Source organism: Callospermophilus lateralis, chromosome 6, assembly GCF_048772815.1.
Source record: "Callospermophilus lateralis isolate mCalLat2 chromosome 6, mCalLat2.hap1, whole genome shotgun sequence".
NCBI lineage: Eukaryota > Metazoa > Chordata > Mammalia > Rodentia > Sciuridae > Callospermophilus > Callospermophilus lateralis.
Window position 1 is genome coordinate 74,063,487 of NC_135310.1, and position 20,048 is coordinate 74,083,534.

Sequence of the window (20,048 nt, forward strand, 5' to 3'; positions counted from 1 at the left end):
GGTAATTAAGTTACAATTTAAACTTTTTCCTGAAGTAAAAGACTTGTGAATGTACCTGTTTTGCCATTTTAATCATCCATACTAGTATTTTAGAGTTAGCTCGATAATTATAGAATAGCATTTTGAACCTTGTAAACTTGTGTTCTAAAATGTCATGACAATCTTTTTTTTTTTTTTTTTTTAGTGTTTTTGTGAAAGGTGATATTGTTCTAGTTGAAACTGATTTCATGATAGGAAGAATATTTTGATAAATGTTTGACTCATTTGAGATTGGTTTAAGACATGCATTACTTTGAATGGTTATCAACCGTGATAGTAATAGAATGTTCTTCTTTAAGGTCTGGATTCCCTGGAGCACAGCCTGTTTCCATGGACAAGCAAAATATTAAACTTTTAGAGCAGAAGCCATATAAAGTGAGCTGGAAAGCAGATGGTACTCGGTAAGTTAGATTTCTAAAAAAAATTGTACAAATAACTGTAATGCTGTAAGAATTTTAGTTTGTTTTTGGGTATGTTTGTACTTTTGGGAGTGTGAATTTCTGACTTGATAGCAAAATAAATACATTTCAAAAAATTGTATAGTTTTTGTTTTGCTGGTATTCTAAGCTGTGTAATGTATTTGTTATTCTGCTAAATTTTTGGTTTTAGTGTTCTCTTACTTTGACATAAATCTATTCCAGATGTTAAGTTTGAAATCATTTTCTGTTAATAATATGATTTTTGATATGTCTACTGCCTACTACACTGTTTTGTGGATATCATTTCTTTACTATCCTTTGGAAATTTGATTATTTGGACCTAGGCCGTAGAAGAAAAATTTGTATAGAAAATTCAGATGTAGGAGACAATAATATAGCAATAACATAGGAAAGGGATGTGGAGAGAATACTTGGTAAAAGAAGTAATGGCTATTTAGAATAAGAGAGGTAAGAGAAAACCAGTAGAAAGATTTGTCACTGAAGCTGAGGGAAAGTAAACTTTGATCAAAGAGGAGAGAGATCAATAGTGTTACATCTTATATAGAAGAGAAACATATATTGGATTTAGCAATAAAATCTTTTAGATTTGGTTGGGATGTTCTCAGTTCATGTTACTATTGAGTAGGGTAATGGGAGTGAGTTGAAAGTGATTATCTTTCCTTTAAAGACTTCTTTTTTCCCTTTCGCTATTGTTTAAAGAATGTTTCTCCTGAGGGAGTTTTCCAGAAGAGCAAAGAGAACTTTCTTAAGTGGTATTGAAGCAACTTATTTCATCCAGAGACAGTTGTTTCAGGGCTTGTGTCTGCTAGCATATGCCTGTCTCTACCTCCTAGCAGAATTCAGATGTGAGATAATCAGCTTAAGAATGTTGACTTGTGTACTTGGAATGAGAATGAAGCCAGAGTTTTCTTATCAAATAGAGGGAATGATTTGGCTGATTGTTTTGATAGAACTGGTCAAATGGGTTTTACACAGCCATCATTTTCTGTAGATTAAATAAGCTAAAACCATGGCTTCAAAGTTTTCATGAAACTGTGTTTTATGCATGTGATAAGAGAAAAACATTTTATTAAACTACATATAGTATTGGTGAAAGTATATTGAAATTTAATACTGTTTCTTGACTTCCATTTCTAACCAAGATGCCTCTCAATGAAAGAATAACAGGTATAATTGATAGTTACTTTATAAGATTTGATGCCACCTTAATTGGATTGATCTTTAATTTTACTGAAAACTCCTGTATAAACAAAGAAGGTTACTTCAAGGGAATTCATTGGCCTTTTGACCATTCCTAAAATACATTCAAGTTTTTTTTTTTTTTTTTTAACTTGATTCTTCTTTCTTTTTTTTCATTGCTCTACTTATTGAGTCCATTCTGTTTGAGTATAAATATAATACTAAAAGAAGTGATTAAAGGGTTCTATGGTTATAGTTGGAATTGAACTGTCTTATAATTGTGAAAAACTCCTTTTTAAAGGCATTCTGGGAAAAGATAATTAGAATTTTATAATATAATTTTCTGTGCACTAAGTTTAGTAGTAGAATTTGCAATGCAATAAAAAGAAATTACCAGTCTTTAGTATAGTGGTGAAGACTTAGTACTTACATATAAATTTTAGAATTAACTTCTTCACATTTTATTCTTTCTGCTGAGATTAAAAACTATAAGTTTTAACTGTTTCTGATTTATTATGTAAAAACGAAATTATTATTTTTTATAGCTACTATGATAATGCAAATACTATGCTAAGAGATAACAGACTATTTGACATAGGAAAAATATAAGGCTATTAGATGAAGAAGAGCCTTGTAATGAACTGATAATTGATGAAAGCAAGCTCTGTGAGTTCTGGGACTTTTGTCTGTTTTTTTTGGGTGGTGCTGGGGATCAAACCCAGGGCCTTGTGCATGCAAGGCAAGCACTCTACCAACTGAGCTATTTCCCTGGCTTCTAAACCACCTTTTCCCCAGTACTGGTACATGGCACTTACATGGCAGGCACTCAGCACATATATATTGTATTAATAAGTAAAAAACTATATGTGTCTTCACATTAAGATAGAAGCACTTGTAGTAGTTGTATAGTTTTTGAGATTTAAAGAAACCATGATTTCATGTGAGTTAATTTGCAAAGAAAAATATAGCCCCATCCTTTTATTTATTTATTTTTTGGTAAATCCTTTAGCATTAACTTAAAATAGAGCATATTTCAAGGAAAACGATATATACTAGGCCTAGATTTAAAGCCAGATAGACCCTAGAAAGCATTTGTTGTGTTTAGATTTGTATAGTATAGGGATGATAACCCTCGGAGTAATTACAAACAAATTCAGTGAAGTCATTTAAATCACCTAGCATACAGATACTCAAAAATAGTTCTTAGTTTTTATGCATGTACATGTACATCCATATATGCACTTTCTGACTAAGTTATATAGCACACACATATACAGACAAATCCTGCTTCAAGAAGAACTAAATATATAAAGTAAACGTGGGACTATAAGAAAAATTATTGCAGAAATTTAAAAAAAGCCATTTAGACATTTATAGAGATGTAATGTCAATTAAGCTTTTTAAAACACATCTATTTAAGCAATATACATTTGTATAATGTTTCTAGAAGGAAAAAGATCCATTCTTCTGGGTCCTGGTCTGGGAATCCCCTTCTTTTATTCATTCAGGAATTATATTGAAAACTGCACATTTGAAGGGCTTTGTGTTAGCTAATGCATGGATCAGGACTGCTTAAAGCAGAACCTTCAATTTTAAATTTTCCTCTAATCCAGGACTCAGCCAACTTTTTCTATAAAAGGCCTCCCAATAATTATTTTAGGTTTGGTGATACATGTGGTCTCTGAACTACCTCAGCTCTTTCATTGTGACACACAGTCATATTCCATTGCTTTCACATAAATAAGTGACAGTGACAGTGTTTCAAACAAAATTTTTTAAACAAAATGTTAACCACATTTGGATTTTGAGCCATAATTTCCCAACCCATGATTGGCATTCTCCTTACAAGATAATCTTTATCTCAAATGTTCTTTCTTTATAAGAAAGTGTAAAAAATGAGCTTAGAGCAGAGAAATATTAATACAAATATAGTTTTATTTAATTTTTTTTTCCAGTAAATTTTGAATATTGAAATAAGTTTTTTAATCCCCATAGTTCTAAGTATTTGCTAAGCTATTGGTACTTTGACAGGATTTTTTTGTGCAGCTGATTTATTAAATGTGTACATTTGAAATGAAAATGATGTTCCATGGATTTGTTATAACATGGGTTATAACAGCCCTAAAACAGTCCCAATGGACACTGGACATGAACAGACAGTTTTCTAGGGAAAATACACAAATCTGCAAGAAAAAATACTCGACATATGGCTCATGCTGTGTGTGTTCTGACATATGTACTTAGTGGACTGTGAGTAGTGTGTTGTAGAAATAGCTCTTATATGAACAAATTAAAGTATGTTTAGGCAACTTCTGTATTTGCTGCTATCATAGTTTTATTAAGAAAAGTGCAGTTATCTCAGGTGGTTAGTAGTTTCCTTGATATGTATCTCATTAATAATGTTTGTAGTGGATGTTTATTCTAATAGCCAGAGCAGAATGTTCAGGTAAGAATAGCATAGATAAGGTGTAATGAGATGCTAGACTAGAATAGTCATACATGGTAAGAGGAATATTAAAGAGGTTTCAGATACTTGAATAATTTTCAGTGAACTAAAAGCTATATACAATTTAGGAACAGAATGAATAAATCAAATTATGATCAACTAGCTATTGCATATACTACTTCCATTTAGATTTGTTCAATTAATTCTTTTTACTGTCCCACTTGAGTGAAGAAATAAGACCAGGTATAAATTTCAATTTAACTCTTATTATCTTTTTACAAAACAGATCGTTCCTTCTCATATATAATGTAAGAACTTTAGTGACTCTTGGTGTTAAATAATATTTCTTCTTCTGTCTTAATTACTTACTAATAAATATTAATTATAGCCAAAACATCATATCTAATATTTACAAACTCACTAGTAATAAAGTGATATCTAGGAATGATTTTTGTCTTATACATGCCAGGCAAGCTCCACTGAGCTATATCACCAGCCCTTGAAAAGTTTTTTTTTTTTTTAAACTTTTGAACTGTTCTGTGGAAATTTAAGAGTTTTTGTGGAAGTGCCTGGAAGACCACAATCCAGAAAAGTAAAATATTTGCTTCAAATCATACAATAGTTTGTGGCAAAATCTGTAATGTAACTCTGGTCTTCCCTTTTCTGGCTTTTTACTTTATTGTTCTATGTTCTGTATTCTAGGACTTGGGCTTTTTTTTTGGGGGTGGGGTGGGGTGGAGTGGGGGAGTACCTGTGATTGAACTTAAGGGCACTTAACCACTGAGCCACATCCCCAGCCTTTTTTTATATTTTATTTAGAGACAGGACCTCAGTGAGTTGCTTAGTGCCTTGCTGTTGCTGAGGCTGGCTTTGAACTTGCAATCCTCCTGCTTCAGCCTCTGGAGCTGCTGGGATTACAGGTGTTTACCACTGCACCTAGCAGACTTGGGCTTTTGAAATTAGGTGTAAGGTAGTGATTCCTTCCTGTAATGGAGATTATACAAATTTTGGGATTTAAGAAATGTTTAACTTCATACTTCTGGTGATAAGTAAAACCCTTACAGAAAATAGTCCAGAATGTGTCATTTGAAGACTTTAACCCTGTTTATTATCGTAGTTTCATCAGTACTATGTTGAGGGAGCTAGGCCAGTTTTCTTGCAACTAGGAAGGACATAATGAAACCATGGCTCCAGTGTTTCTTTTTCATCATGGGCAAGAGAGACTAACAGAATGATTAGAGATCGGTCAGAACCACTATTTACTGATTTGACACTATATAGTTGATGATATCTGGTGGTTGATTGGTTAAAAAAGAAAGTCATAGAACTTACTTGACTCCTTCCCCTAGTTTGAATTTTACTCAGCGCCTCCCTATATTAAATAGAAAAAGCAGTACTGCTTTGGTTATTGCACATTGCAAAAAAGCATGTGGAGTTGTATTTTGGCATGATCTCAGAGGTAACTGTGGAACGTTTTAGGACAGTAGTTACCAAACACCAGTTACATCACCACCACACAGGAAGCTTATACTAGGAAAAGAAAACAAAAGAGAAAGAAAAAGAAAAAGAAAAAAGAAAAAAAGAAAAATTAAGAGATTCAAATTTAGTAGGCTTGGGATGACTTTGAGGTTATGTGTTTTTGAAAAGCCCCTCAGTCGATTCTGATTTTGAGCTAGGTTTGGGGTCCACTTTCCTTTGTGTCCATGTGACTTTATGTCCTTGTGTTTAAACTTCAGTAACCTAATTTATAATAATGATTTAGCCAGCCATTGAGTTTAAGGCTACATCTGAGAATTTGTCTACTAATTGATTAAAGAGATCCACATAAAATGCTTACTGGGTGGTGCTCAATGGTAGTTATTGTCATAGCTGAGGACTCTTTTGAAAACCATTATTATATGGGAATCAACATTTAGTTTCTCAGAGTACATTCTGAATTCTCTTAGGGTGTGGTATAGTTGTTGTTATACAAGAAAAGTAGTTAAAAGCAAAACATTTTCATATTTAAAACCAAACTTCTGAAATACATCTTGGCTAGTTACATCTTTGGGGCTTATAAAGGATTGAAATGTCCTAATAGTAATTTCTTTAATTAAATTCTAGATATTAGAGTTACTGCTAATTAATAGAGATAGAGTCATTGAGTCCCAAGTTTTCAATTCAGTCCCAAGTTTTCAATTCTGTGAATATTTCAACAAAATTGGTACAGTTATCAAAATAGGTTGGAACTAATAATCTAGAGTTTATAACATTAGTGTTAATTAATATTATCACAGTATAATTATATTCTTCTCATCAAAATCATATCATGTGTTATATAATTATATATTATATATTGTATTTAAGTATGTATAGGTGTTCCACATGTGGGTTGATGAAACAAAATAGGTTAACAATAAAAATCAACTGAAGTTATTACTTACTCCCAAAATCTGTCTAGATAATTTCTAGCAAAGTAGATATAAGGTAAAACTTTTGTTGCAAACATAGGTATCATCCTAAATTAGAATTTTCCATTGTCCACATTAGGGGTAGCAAACATAAAATTTGGAGAGATTAAAAAATACTTTTTAGGTTAGTATTTCTAAATATTTTTTTTGAAAGAGTTAGACAGCTAGATCTGAATGTATCAGAAACAGATAATATACGATAAAGAGATTGAATTTATCTCTTTGTTCATGCATGCACTCAACAAATACTTATTGAACATCTACAATATGGTAGAAATTGTGTTAGGTTTGCTATTCTTAGCAGGAAATTTGAAATAATTATATAATATGATAATTTTTCTGTTCTGCTCTTCTTTTCCTTTTTGTATTGCTGGGGCTTAAACCCAGAGCTTCATATCTTCTAGGCAAATGCTATACTACTGAACTACATCTCCAGCCCCTGTATTCTGTCTTTTATCTTAATATGTTCATTTTCCATGGTTATTATGTATTTATTTATTTTTCTGGTGCATCAGTGGTTCCTTTATATAACAATTTTCAAAAACATGACTTGATCGCTGCCACAGAAAATATGTATAGTTTATTCTTGAGGCATTGAGACTGGTATGAGTTTTTTTGTTATGAATAGCTGTACTTATTTATTCCTTATAATGATCTTTGTGTCAATTATAATAAAAGGAATATAACTTAGATAAAGAGTATGGAAACATTTAAAGTTCTTAATATACCTTGTCAAAGGTTGTCGTGATAAATCCCTAAGAGCATTACCTTGGAGTGCCCCGTCACTGCATCATTAGGTAGTTTCATTTAATATAAGTAATAATGTAGTCAAGTTGACAATTAGAAAATGAATATTTTTCCTAAAACTTTATTGGTATAAATATTCATTAAAGTCCTGTAATTTTAATATTGCCTTAATTAGCATTTTTGAATACCATTGTGATTGCACAAATGTATTATGTATTTTTACTGTAAGAATCATTTTTGCAATTAAGACTTACTGAATACTTCCTGTATAAGAGTCATTGTTCTGAGAATTTTACACAGAAATTCTCATTTCATCTTCACAACTCTGTGGAGTAGGTACTATTGTTATCCCCATTTTAAAGAATCATATAAAGGTAGTAGCCTTCTTAAGGCCATTCATGATTATAAGTAACAGGACTGGGTTTTGAATGCAGTTGGGTTTGGTCCTAGGGCCCATAATCTTTACTATTATACTGTATCATGAGTGGATTTCTTTATTGCCAGATGATGTTCTCATTCCTCTTCAGTGTTTCTACTGTTTGATTCTCAAGGGTGAATTTTTCTGTTTAAGATATTTATTCTGATAATGTCTTCCTTATAAAACATTATATAGATAAATTAAAAGCTCTCTCTATGAAAATATTTATCCTATTCCTGGAATAATCAATGCTAAGAGTTGGTTGTTTGGTTCCTCGAAACATTATGCCCTTTTCTTTTTGCCTGCTGCCTTCTTTCCTTTGCAAACTTATTATTCATAGCACAGATTGGGTAATTAGTTTAATACAAGTAAGCAAACCTTACAAATCTACAGCTAAAAAGCCTCTTGGTTATTTTAATTAGTTTCCCGATTTTCCATATAAATGGTATGTTATATATACTGTTCTACTTTAGATGAGTCATAGAAACAATTTTCTTTGACATAGTTTTGTGATGGCAACTGAAATTTTATGTCACTTTTCACTTATGGGAGATCAGTATCTTTGTAGAAATAATATTTATTGATTTAATAGCTAACTATTAACCTATAGGTTGGGTGTCCCTTATCTGAAATGGTTGGGACAGGAAATGTTGTGTATTTCTAATTTTTTAGATTTGGGAATATTTGTATATAAGATATCTTGGAGATAGGACCCAATTTTAAACCCAAATTCATTTATGTTTTATGTATACCTTATACACTTTGCTTGAAGGTATTATATACAGTATTTTAACAGCTTTATGTGTGAAATGAAGTTTCATGGTGTTAATTTTTCCACTTGTGGCTTTAAATTTCAACCTGAACATTTTTTTTTATTATTAGTTGTTCAAAACATTACAAAGTTCTTGACATATCATATTTCATACATTTGATTCAAGCGGATTATGAACTCCCATTTTTACCCTATATACATATTGCAGATTCACATCGGTTACACATCCACTTTTTTACCTATTGCCATACTAGTGTATGTTGTATTCTGCTGCCTTTCCTATCCTCTACTATCTCCCCTCCCCTCCCCTCCCTTCCCATCTTCTCTCCCTATCCCATCTACTGTAATTCATTTCTCTCTCTTGTTTTTTTTCCCCTTTCCCCTCACTTCCTCTTATATGTAATTTTGTATAACAATGAGGGTCTCCTTCCTTTACCGTGCAATTTGCCTTCTCTCTTTCTTTCCCTTCCCCCTCTCGTCCCTGTTTAGTGGCGATCTTCTTCTCATGCTCTTCCTCTCTATTCTGCTCTTAGTTGCTCTCCTTATATCAAAGAAGACATTTGGCATTTATTTTTAAGGGATTGGCTAGCTTCACTTAGCATAATTTGCTCTAGTGCCATCCATTTCCCTTCAAATTCCATGATTTTGTCATTTTTTAGTGCAGAGTAATACTCCATTGTGTATAAATGCCACATTTTTTTTATCCATTCATCTATTGAAGGGCATCTAGGTTGGTTCCACAGTCTAGCTATTGTGAATTGTGCAGCTATGAACATTGTTGTAGCAGTGTCCCTATAGTACGCTCTTTTAAGGTCTTTAGGGAGTAGTCCAAGAAGAGGAATAGCTGGGTCAAATGGTGGTTCCTTTCCCAGCTTTCCAAGGCATCTCCATACTGCTTTCCAAATTGGCTGCACCAATTTGCATTCCTACCAGCAATGTACAAGTGTACCCTTTTCCCCACATCCTCACCAGCACTTGTTGTTTGACTTCCTAATGGCTGCCAATCTTACTGGAGTGAGATGGTATCTTAAGGTGGTTTTGATTTGCATTTCTCTGACTGCTAGAGATGGTGAGCATTTTTTCATGTACTTGTTGATTGATTGTATGTCCTCCTCTGAGAAGTGTCTGTTCAGGTCCTTGGCCCATTTGTTGATTGGGTTATTTGTTATCTTATTGTTTAATTTTTTGAGTTCTTTGTATACTCTGGATATTAGAGCTCTATTTGAAGTGTGAGGAGTAAAAATTTGTTTCTAGGATGTAGGGTCCCTATTTACCTCTCTTATTGTTTCTCTTGCTGAGAAAAAACTTTTTAGTTTAAATAAGTCCCATTTGTTGATTCTTGTTATTAACTCTTGTGCTATGGGTATCCTATTAAGAAATTTGGAGCCCGACCCCACAATATGTAGATCGGAGCCAACTTTTTCTTCTATCAGATGCAGAGTCTCTGATTTGATATCAAGCTCCTTGATCCATTTTGAGTTAACTTTTGTGCATGGCAAGAGAAGGGGATTCAGTTTCATTTTGTTGCATATGGATTTTCAGTTTTCCCAGCACCATTTGTTGAAGATGCTATCCTTCCTCCATTGCATGCTTTTAGCCCCTTTATCAAATATAAGATAGTTGTAATATTGTGGATTGGTTTCTGTGTCCTCTATTCTTTACCATTGTTCCACCCGCCTGTTTTGGTACCAGTACCATGCTGTTTTTGTTACTATTGCTCTGTAGTATAGTTTGAAGTCTGGTATCGCTATACCGCCTGATTCACACTTCCTGCTTAGAGTTGTTTTTGCTATTCTGGGTCTTTTATTTTTCCATATGAATTTCATGATTGCTTTATCTATTTCTACAAGTAATGCTGTTGGGATTTTGATTGGCATTGCATTGAACCTATAGAGAACTTTTGGTAATATCGCCATTTTGATGATGTTAGTTCTGCCTATCCATGAACAGGGTATATTTTTCCATCTTCTAAGATCTTCTTCTATTTCTCTCTTTAGGGTTCTGTAGTTTTCATTGTATAAATCTTTCACCTCTTTTGTTAGGTTGATTCCCAAATATTTTATTTTTTTTTGAGGATATTGTGAATGGGGTGTTTTTCCTCATTTCCATTTCAAAAGTTTTGTCGCTGATATACAGGAATGCCTTTGATTTATGCGTGTTGATTTTATATTCTGCCACTTTGCTGAATTCATTTATTAGTTCTAGTAGTTTTTTTGTAGACCCTTTTGGGTCTTCTAGGTATAGAATAATGTCATCCGCAAATAGTGATAATTTAAGTTCTTCTTTTCCTATTTTTATGCCTTTAATTTCTTTCGTCTGTCTAATTGCTCTGGCCAGTGTTTCGAGGACTATATTGAATAGAAGTGGTGATAGAGGGCATCCGTGTCTTGTTCCAGATTTTAGAGGGAATGCCTTCAATTTTTCTCCATTCAGAATGATGCTAGCCTGAGGCTTAGCATAGATAGCTTTTACAATGTTGAGGTAAGTTCCTGTTACCCCTGGTTTTTCTAGTGTTTTGAACATAAAGGGATGCTGTACTTTGTCGAATGCTTTTTCTTCGTCTATCGAGATGATCATATGGTTCTTATCTTTAAGTCTATTGATGTGGTGAATTACATTTATTGATTTCCATATATTGAACCATCCTTGCATCCCAGGGATGAGTCCTACTTGATCATGGTGCACAATTTTTTTGATGTGTTTTTGTATCCGATTCGCCAGAATTTTATTGAGGATTTTTGCATCTAGGTTCATTAGAGATATTGGTCTGTAGTTTTCTTTCTTTGAGGTGTCTTTGTCTGGTTTCAGAATCAGGGTGATGTTGGCCTCATAGAATGAATTTGGAAGGGCTTCCTCATTTTTCATTTCCTGAAATAACTTGAAAAGTATTGGTTTTAATTCTTTGAAGGTTTTGTAAAACTCCACTGTATACCCATCCATTCCTGGGCTTTTCTTGGTTGGTAGTCCTTCAATTGCTTCTTCTGTTTCATCCATTGATATTGGTCTGTTCAAATTGTATGTATCCTCCTTATTCAGTCTGGGCAAATCATATGACTTAAGAAATTTATCGATGTCTTCACTATCTTCTATTTTATTGGAATATAGGGTTTCAAAATAATTTCTAATTGTCTTCTGTATTTCTGTAGCATCTGTTGTGATATTTCCTTTTTCATCCCGTATGTTAGTAATTTGAGTTCTCTCTCTTCCTTTCTTCGTTAGCATGGCTAAGGGTCTGTCGATCTTATTTATTTTTTCAAAGAACCAACTTTTAGTTTTGTCAATTTTTTCAATAGTTTCTTTTGTTTCAATTTCATTGATTTCCGCTCTGATTTTAATTATTTCTTGCTTTCTGCTATATTTGCTGTTGTTTTGTTCTTCCTTTTCTAGGGCTTTGAGATGCAGTGTGAGCTCATTTATTTGTTGATTTTTTCTTTTTTTGAGGAATGACCTCCAGGCAATGAATTTCCCTCTTAAAACTGCTTTCATTGTGTCCCATAGATTCTGATATGTTGTGTCTGTATTTTCATTTGTCTCTAAGAATTTTTTGATTTTCTCCTTTATGTCTTCTGTAACCCATTGATTATTCAGTAACATATTGTTCATTTTCCATGAGATGTATGATTTTTCCTTCCTTCTTTTATCGTTGATTTCCAGTTTCATTCCATTATGATCAGATAAAATGCATGGTATTATCTCCACCCCTTTATATTTACTGAGGGTTGCCCTATGGCATAATATATGGTCTATTTTTGAGAAGGATCCATGTGCTACTGAGAAAAAAAGTATATCCACTTGATGATGGTTGATATATTCTATATATGTCAGTTAAGTCTAGGTTATTGATTGTGATATTGAGTTCTATAGTTTCTTTATTCAACTTTTGTTTGGAAGATCTGTCCAATGATGAGAGAGGAGTGTTGAAGTCACTCATAATTATTGTGTTGTGGTCTATTTGATTCTTGAACTTGAGGAGAGTTTGTTTTATGAATGTCACAGCACCATTATTTGGTGCATAAATATTGATAATTGTTATGTCTTGTTGGTGAATGGTTCCTTTTAACAGTATATAATGTCCTTCCTTATCCCTTTTGATTAACTTAGTCTTGAAGTCGATTTTATTCAATATGAGGATGGCCACCCCTGCTTGCTTACGAGGACTGTGTGCGTAGTATGTTTTTTCCCAACCTTTCACCTTCAGCCTGTGTATGTCTTTTCCAATCAAATGTGTCTCCTGGAGACAGCGTATTGTTGGATTTGTTTTTTTAATCCATGTTACCAGCCTATGTCGCTTTATTGGTGAGTTTAAGGCATTTACGTTTAGAATTACTATTGATATATGATTTGTACTTCCAGCCATGTTTGATTATTTATCTTTTTTTTTTTTTTTTAAATTTGGTTTGTTTCTCCATGATTAGCTTTCCCCCTGCTCTCTGGCTTACTGAGATACTTCCCACTGTTGGTTTTGGTTATTGTTTTTCATTTCTTCCTTGTGTAGTGTTTTGTTCAAGATGCTTTGCAATGCTGGTTTTCTGTCTTCAAATTCTTTTAACTTTTGTTTATCATGAAAGATTTTTATTTTGTTGTCATACCTGAAGCTTAATTTTGCTGGATACAAAATTCTTGGATGGCATCCATTGAATTTCAGAGTTTGAAATACGTTGTTCCAGGATCTTCTCGCTTTCAGCGTCTGTGATGAAAAATCTGTTGTTAACCTTATTGGTTTACCCCTGAATGTAATCTGCCTCCTTTCTCTTGTAGCTTTTAATATTTTCTCTTTGTTCTGTATATTGGATATCTTCATAACAATGTGTCTTGGTGTTGGTCTACTGTGATTTTGTATGCTTTTTGTCCTGTATGCATCTACAATTTGTACATCCATTTCCTTTTTTATATCTGGAAAGTTTTCTATAATTATTTCATTCAACAGGTTGTTCATTCCCTTGGTTTGAGCCTCTATACCTTCCTCTATCCCGATGACTCTTAAGTTTGGTTTTTTTATGTTATCCCATATCTTTTGGATGTTTTTCTCGTGAATTTTTACCAGCCTTCCTGAGTTGGCTAGACTCTTTTAAGATGATATATTTTGTCTTCATTATCTGACGTTCTGGCTTCTGCTTGCTCCACTCTGTAAGTGATCCTCTCATTTGAGTTTTTAATTTGGTTTGTAGTTTCCTTCATTTCTAAAATTATTGTTTGATTTTTTTTTAATCTCTATCTCCTGATAAATATGCTTATTTGCTTCTTTTATTTGCTTGTGTATTTCATTTTCAATGAGTTCTTTCATTGTTTGAATTTGCTGTCTCATATCCTCTTTAAGATTCCATTCCATCTGTCTAAGGTATTCTTTGAGTTCTTTATTTGACCATTTTTCTGATGCCTCCAGGTCCTCCTGTATATTTAGGCTGTCCTGTATTGTTTGTACTCCTTTTCTTCCTTGCTTTTTTATGCTGCTTATGTTACTTCTTGCTCTGTTTGACTGCTGACTTACTGTTTACTCCTGTAAATTTATTTGGTTTTGTGTGTCTCTGGGGTCTCTCTTTTGTGATGGGAGACTATGACTAGAGATGATGAGTTTTGTTGTACTTTAGTGTAGATTCATTCCTTTCCTAAATTGTGTACGGATTCTGATGGGATACAGCAGTGTGCGGTTTGGTCTTGGGACTTATATTTAGGTCAAATGATGTGATGGTATTGAGGTTGGTATCTCCTGGCAATTTGGAAGGTTGCTCTACTGATGGGGGTATTAACAGGAGAATGGCCTGGAGTATTTGGGGGAAGTTAAGGTCTTAGTAGCACTATATAATGTCTTGGAACATTGACCTATACATATTTAGTAAATTACACATAACAGCGTCGTATTGCTTGGGAGGAAAGGTATTAGAAGGGAAGGGAAGAAGTCACTAAAGAGAATGAGAGTAAACAGATAGAATTCAAGGAAAGGGGAATAAGGAAATTGAAAAGAAATGAAACGACAAAAGAAAAAAATAGAAAATAAAAAAAGAAAAAATTAAAAAAAATAATAAAAAAAGTGAAAATGAAAAATAAAAAAATACTAAAAATATTTTTAAAAATTTAAAAAAGAATAAAAAATTAAAATAAAAAAATTAAAAAATGCAGTTTTTTTTTTAAAAAATATTTATTTATTTATTTTTAGTTATCAGCGTACACAACATCTTTGTTGGTATGTGGTGCTGAGGATCATACCCGGGCCGCATGCATGCCAGGCGAGCGTGCCACCGCTTGAGTCACATCCCCAGCCCTAAAAAATGCAGTCTTAGAATCCCTTCCTGTAGGTGGAGCTCTGCCCACCGGGCCAAGCTTCTCCTCTCAGTGCTCGGGAACCAATCACTGTGCAGCAGATCCTCCTCCCCGACTGGGCGGGTCTCCACTCCTGAGTGCCTCGGGCCGTTTCTTGTGTCTAGTCACCTCGCCACTGGCCCTGTTCACAGGTGACGCTCACCACAATACTGGTTACGCGCCAGGTCTGCTGCTCACGGGAGCCCTATTTTCTTGAACAACTGGGCACACTCTCCCTGCTTGCCAATCCCTCAGCCCCTAAGGTTGTGGAGCTTGGGGCTGAGAGCCCTGGGCATATTTTGCTTGCCCTCCGGTAGCCACGCCCCCAGGAGCTGTGCAAGAGACCTCAGTTGTCTGTGCTGGTGGGAGGGGTAGCCGGGGGTCCGCGCCCCGGTCCCGGGCCACTCCTGAATCCCTCGGTCTGACTGTTGCGCTCATGGGAGAGCTGGGAGGGGCCCTTGAGGTTTCCCCGCTGTGTGGACCAGGGGCTAGGGGGTTACACACCTGCTGCCTCTGGTCTCAATGAAGTTATCTCCTCCACCACATTCTGGTGACGTCAGTTCTCTGCCATGTTGGTATCGCATGCGAATGGCAGCGTTTCCTTCCCTTTGCCAGGTGAGCAAAGCAACTGGTGGGTCCTGACCTGCCCTCCCAAGCCCCGTCTCAATCCTGTTGCCACTGCCTATGAAGGCTCGCTTGGTATTTACCTCCACAGGATTCGTCGGGACCAGGACCGACAAGCAGTTTCCCCGGGTTCATTTAGCACTGAGTCAGAGCAGTTTGTCTGTGAGACACAGGCGAACAGGAGCCTGAATTCGGCCCCTACGGCTCGGTGTGTGTTTTGAGAGGAGCAGGCTATTCGCCCCAGATCCACCTTAGCTCAGCAATACCTAGTGATCTTGAGCAAACCACATTTAGACAATTTAAGACTCCCTATGCTTGCGCAGCTAGAGAGGTCAAAGACTTGATACCTCCGTTCCCGCCGCCATGTTGGATCTCTCCAACCTAAACATTTTGTATTTTGGATTTTCATATTAGGAATGTTCTACCTGCACTATAATTGTGCAGTATCTAAAGCAATACAGAACACAGTAGCAAAACAGTATAGTTCCTGCCCTCAAATAGCTTTGAGATAAATTAAAAGATGTAGTCAAATTATTTGTTGTTGAAGACAAATAAATAAGGAGAGATACCAAAGAACTTCCTTTGGAGCAATACTTGATGTTGCATATGAAATATGACTGCTCTTTATGTTTTAGGAATATAAATTTAGTATTCATAGAAATATTTTTTCATATTGTTTATTGATGACATATATTTTTAAATAGTGAAATAAATAAGAAATACAACTATATTCAGTATAATCAGCCTTTTCAATGACAAATGTGAAAAAAAACAGGCTATTTCTTTTCACGGAAACTGATTGTTGTATAAAAATTAAGGTGTTTTTCATATCTTTCTACCTCTGTGATATGTTGTGCTGCATAAACCATTTTGGGTAGCTTTTAAATTTCAGATCAAGGTAAATAAATCTGAGCAATGGAGTTGGCATTACTCTCTGATGAAATCCACTTACAAGAATGCAGTATTTTACATATTTAATTTGTATGGCTATGAAGTTCTGAAAAGCATAACCTGTAGCATTCATGGTAATTAGTGCAAATGAATGTATCATTTGATTTTATACTTTGAAGTCTGATAAAGACACTATACATTATGAATAAAGCTGTTTAATCTAAAAGTAACTAATTAAAATAACCAAGAGGCTTTTTAGCTGTAGATTTGTGAAGTTTGCTTACTAGTATTGGAACTAATTACCCAATCTGTGCTATGAATAGTAAGTTTGCAATATCTTGTTACTTGGGAAGCATTTCAAATCCCATAATTAGGTCAAGATCAGTTATTATGTTTGTACCTTACTAAGCCTAATTCGTTTTTTTTTAAAAGATAGATAGATAGAGAGAAAGAATGTTTTTTAATATTTATTTTTTAGTTTTCGGCAGACACAACATCTTTGTTTGTATGTGGTGCTGAGGATCGAACCCGGGCCGCACGCATGCCAGGCGAGCGCACTATTGCTTGAGCCACATCCCCAGCCCCCCTAATTCATTTTTAGTAGTTGTGACTTTATTTTGACTTGATATGCATTTCAGTGAAAATATCTTTTTTGTCTTGTGATTCTGTTCTTATAATAATAAAAAAAAGACAATGTCTTTTAAAAGTATTTTTCCCATTATAAAGTAATTTTTATTCATTGTAGAAAATTTAGAGAATGAAGATAGAGGAAAGGACAAAAATGAAAAACAAAAAAACAAGTCTGTCATTTCACCAGTTAGATATGGTTGTTGCTTATGTTTTGGTGTGTGTGCTTTTAGGTCTTCCTCTCTTCCTCAGTTGAATAAAAATGTATTCATTTCATAATGTTTTAGTGTTTATTATAAGCCAGGTACCCATTTGAGGTTCAGAAAATTAGAGTGGACCCTGTATATTAAAACTTCAATTAGGTGAAATGGGTCTTCTGCAGAAATTATTCATTATACATGATTTTATTATTTAATAATCTGCTATTAGCAGCCTAAGTATTTCCCATTTCATTAAATTTTTTTATTGGATATAAACATAAAATTATTTCTTTTAAATTCTTGTTTGTGGTTAAACAAGTTAAGTAGAACTGGAAAGTTTATAATACAGAGTCCTAGAACTCTTCCTGGGTTCGTCTTACTCCCAAAAGACAATCACTGTTTAAGTTTTTACATTTTTCTCTGTGGTTATCCCCAAGTTTTTAATACATGCTTATGTCACTATTAATCAAGTTTAGGTGAGTTCCTTTTGGTGTAGCACATCAAAATCTTTGTGTCCACTTTTTTTCCTTTAAAGTCTTCCGTTATAGTTATTCTGTTATAGCTATTTCTTCATTGAGCATGCATGTGTGTTTAACCCTTTCTTTCTTGTTCTTATAACACAAGAGTTTTTTTTTTGACTCTTCATCTTGTAAGATGAGGATATTAAGAATTCCCTGTCTTACATGTATCTCTTAAGTTATGCCATCCCTATTTAACTAATTGATGGATTAATTTGTTTTTGTGGTACTAGAGATCAAACCTAGGACTTCCTTGCATAGGACAGGAAAGTGTTCTATCTCTGAGCTACATCCACAGCCCCAAGCCCTAAATTTAATACTGATACCTGTTTGCATTTACATGTTGATTGTTGAACATATTTTAAAAATTAATTTTTTAAAAAAATTCTGTGGTTGATTTTAAATAGTGAAAATACTTAATTTTTTCCCCCACTGGACCTATTATTTAGTGGAAAGACTTAAATTTTCTTTTTTTTTATGGCAAGAAAAGAGAAATCATTATTAATGTTTGAAAGGTATAAGGATTTAATACATAGAATTGCTTACAAAGGCATCAGAAGGTGTAGAAGCAAAAGGAAGAAAAGGGTCATCTTGAGATCAGTGAGCTGATGCTGCTTCTGGTTGGAGCCTGAGTAGCACTAGCTGTTGATCTGTGTGCTGGAGGGGGTGCTGCTGCTGTTAGAAGGATACTTTCTGTTCAGCGAAGTGGCCCCCACCGAGGGAATTTCCACTGAGGAGCCCCCTCATGGCTGCAGCTTTACGTGATTTCTGAGATGCTGCCAAAAGTAAAAAATAAGTAGGTTTCTCCCTCCTTTTTTTTTTGGCTCCTGCAAGTGAGCCAACAAGCCTGGGAAGGGTCTGTTACTTCTCAAATCAAGTATGCTAGAGAGCACACAAGTGCATAGGTGGAATTGACCACCAAAGATACAGCTAACTTGCCAAGCGTTTAATGCCATGACCCCTCTGCCCTTGCGAATGTTCTTGTTGTTGCGGCTGGGATTGTGGCTCAGTGGTAGAGCGCTTCGCCTAGCACGTGTGAGGCCTTGGGTTCCATCAGCATCACATAAAAATAAATAAAAGTATTAAAAAAAAATTCTTGTTGTTGAATTCAAATAGAAGTTACTTTTATACTTCACTAATTGTCTTTACTTCATTATCAAGTGTTTTTAACTTTTTAATTGTTTTATCTGTTTTTTTTTTTTAGCTGTTCCAAAGACTTCTTTCTTAGAACTTTTTTTTTTTTTTTTTTTTTTTTTAAAAGAGAGAGAGAGAGAGAATTTCCAATATTTATTTTTTAGTTTTCGGCGGACATCTTTGTTTGTATGTGGTGTTGAGGATCGAACCCAGGCCGCACGCATGCCAGGCGAGCGCGCTACCGCTTGAGCCACATCCCCAGCCCTTCTTAGAACTTTTTATGGTTTCTAGCCTTTAGCGTTCTCAGTTGTTACCTTGGTTGGATCTAGCTTTCTGGGTTTCAAGTTTTTCTTCCCTCCTTTCCTCTAGTTTTTTTTTTTTTTTTGTATTGAGGATTAAACTCAGGGACACTTAACCACTGAGCCGTATCCCCAGTCCTTTTTTGTATTTTATTTAGAGACAGGGACTTACTGATTTGCTTAGTGCCTTGCTAAATTGCTGAGGCTGGCTATGAACTTGAGATTCTCCTGCCTCAACCTCCTGAGCCTCTGGAATTACAGGTTTGTACCGCAGCGCTCAGCTTTCCTTTAGTTGTTTTCTTCTGGTTTCTCACATTGTATAGGGACACCTCCTTCAGTCACTTTCTAAGAACGTGCAGGAAGTAACTCATATCCATGCCTAGGTGTATGAAAATGCTGTTGCACTTGTCCTATACTTAATAATAATTTGGTTGTGAATAAATTGTAAGATAAAATAATTTTTCCTTAGGATACTAAAAACCTTACTTTTGTATCTCCTTTTTTTTTAAATATTATTTTAGCTGTCAACAGGCCTTTATTTTACTTACTTATATGTGGTGCTGAGAATCAAACCCAGTGCCCTACACATGCTAGCCAAGTGCTCTCCCAGTGAGCTACAACCTGAGCCCATACCTCTGTATCTTCTAGTAACATCTATTACTGATAAAAGTTCTCATATTATTCTGATTTGAATTCCTTGTTAAGTGGTCTGCACTGTCACTGGGCATTTTTAGACTTTTCTATTTATTCTTGGTGTAGAATTTCTTGGTTATATGTAATTTTGTGTGTGTGCGTTAACATTATAATATTCCCTCCCCCATTGATTGTGTATTTGGTGATCTCTGAATCAGAAAACCTGGATTCTTCCATTTAGATTAATTTACCCTTATCTTTCATTTTCTAGAACTACTATTGATTGTTAAACTTCCTTCCCACCCCACCTCCCATTTCTAAATTTTTCTCTTAT

The 20,048-nt window shown here is 34.6% G+C and overlaps 1 protein-coding gene across 1 annotated transcript in view; it reads left to right on the forward strand.

The window, feature by feature from the left end:
* Rngtt (RNA guanylyltransferase and 5'-phosphatase) overlaps positions 1-20,048 on the forward strand; it is a 242,356-nt gene that overhangs the window by 37,258 nt on the left and 185,050 nt on the right. The window contains exon 8 of the mRNA XM_076858433.2: positions 339-440. Within this exon, the coding sequence (XP_076714548.1) occupies positions 339-440 (102 nt within the window). The remainder of the gene's footprint in view (positions 1-338; positions 441-20,048) is intronic.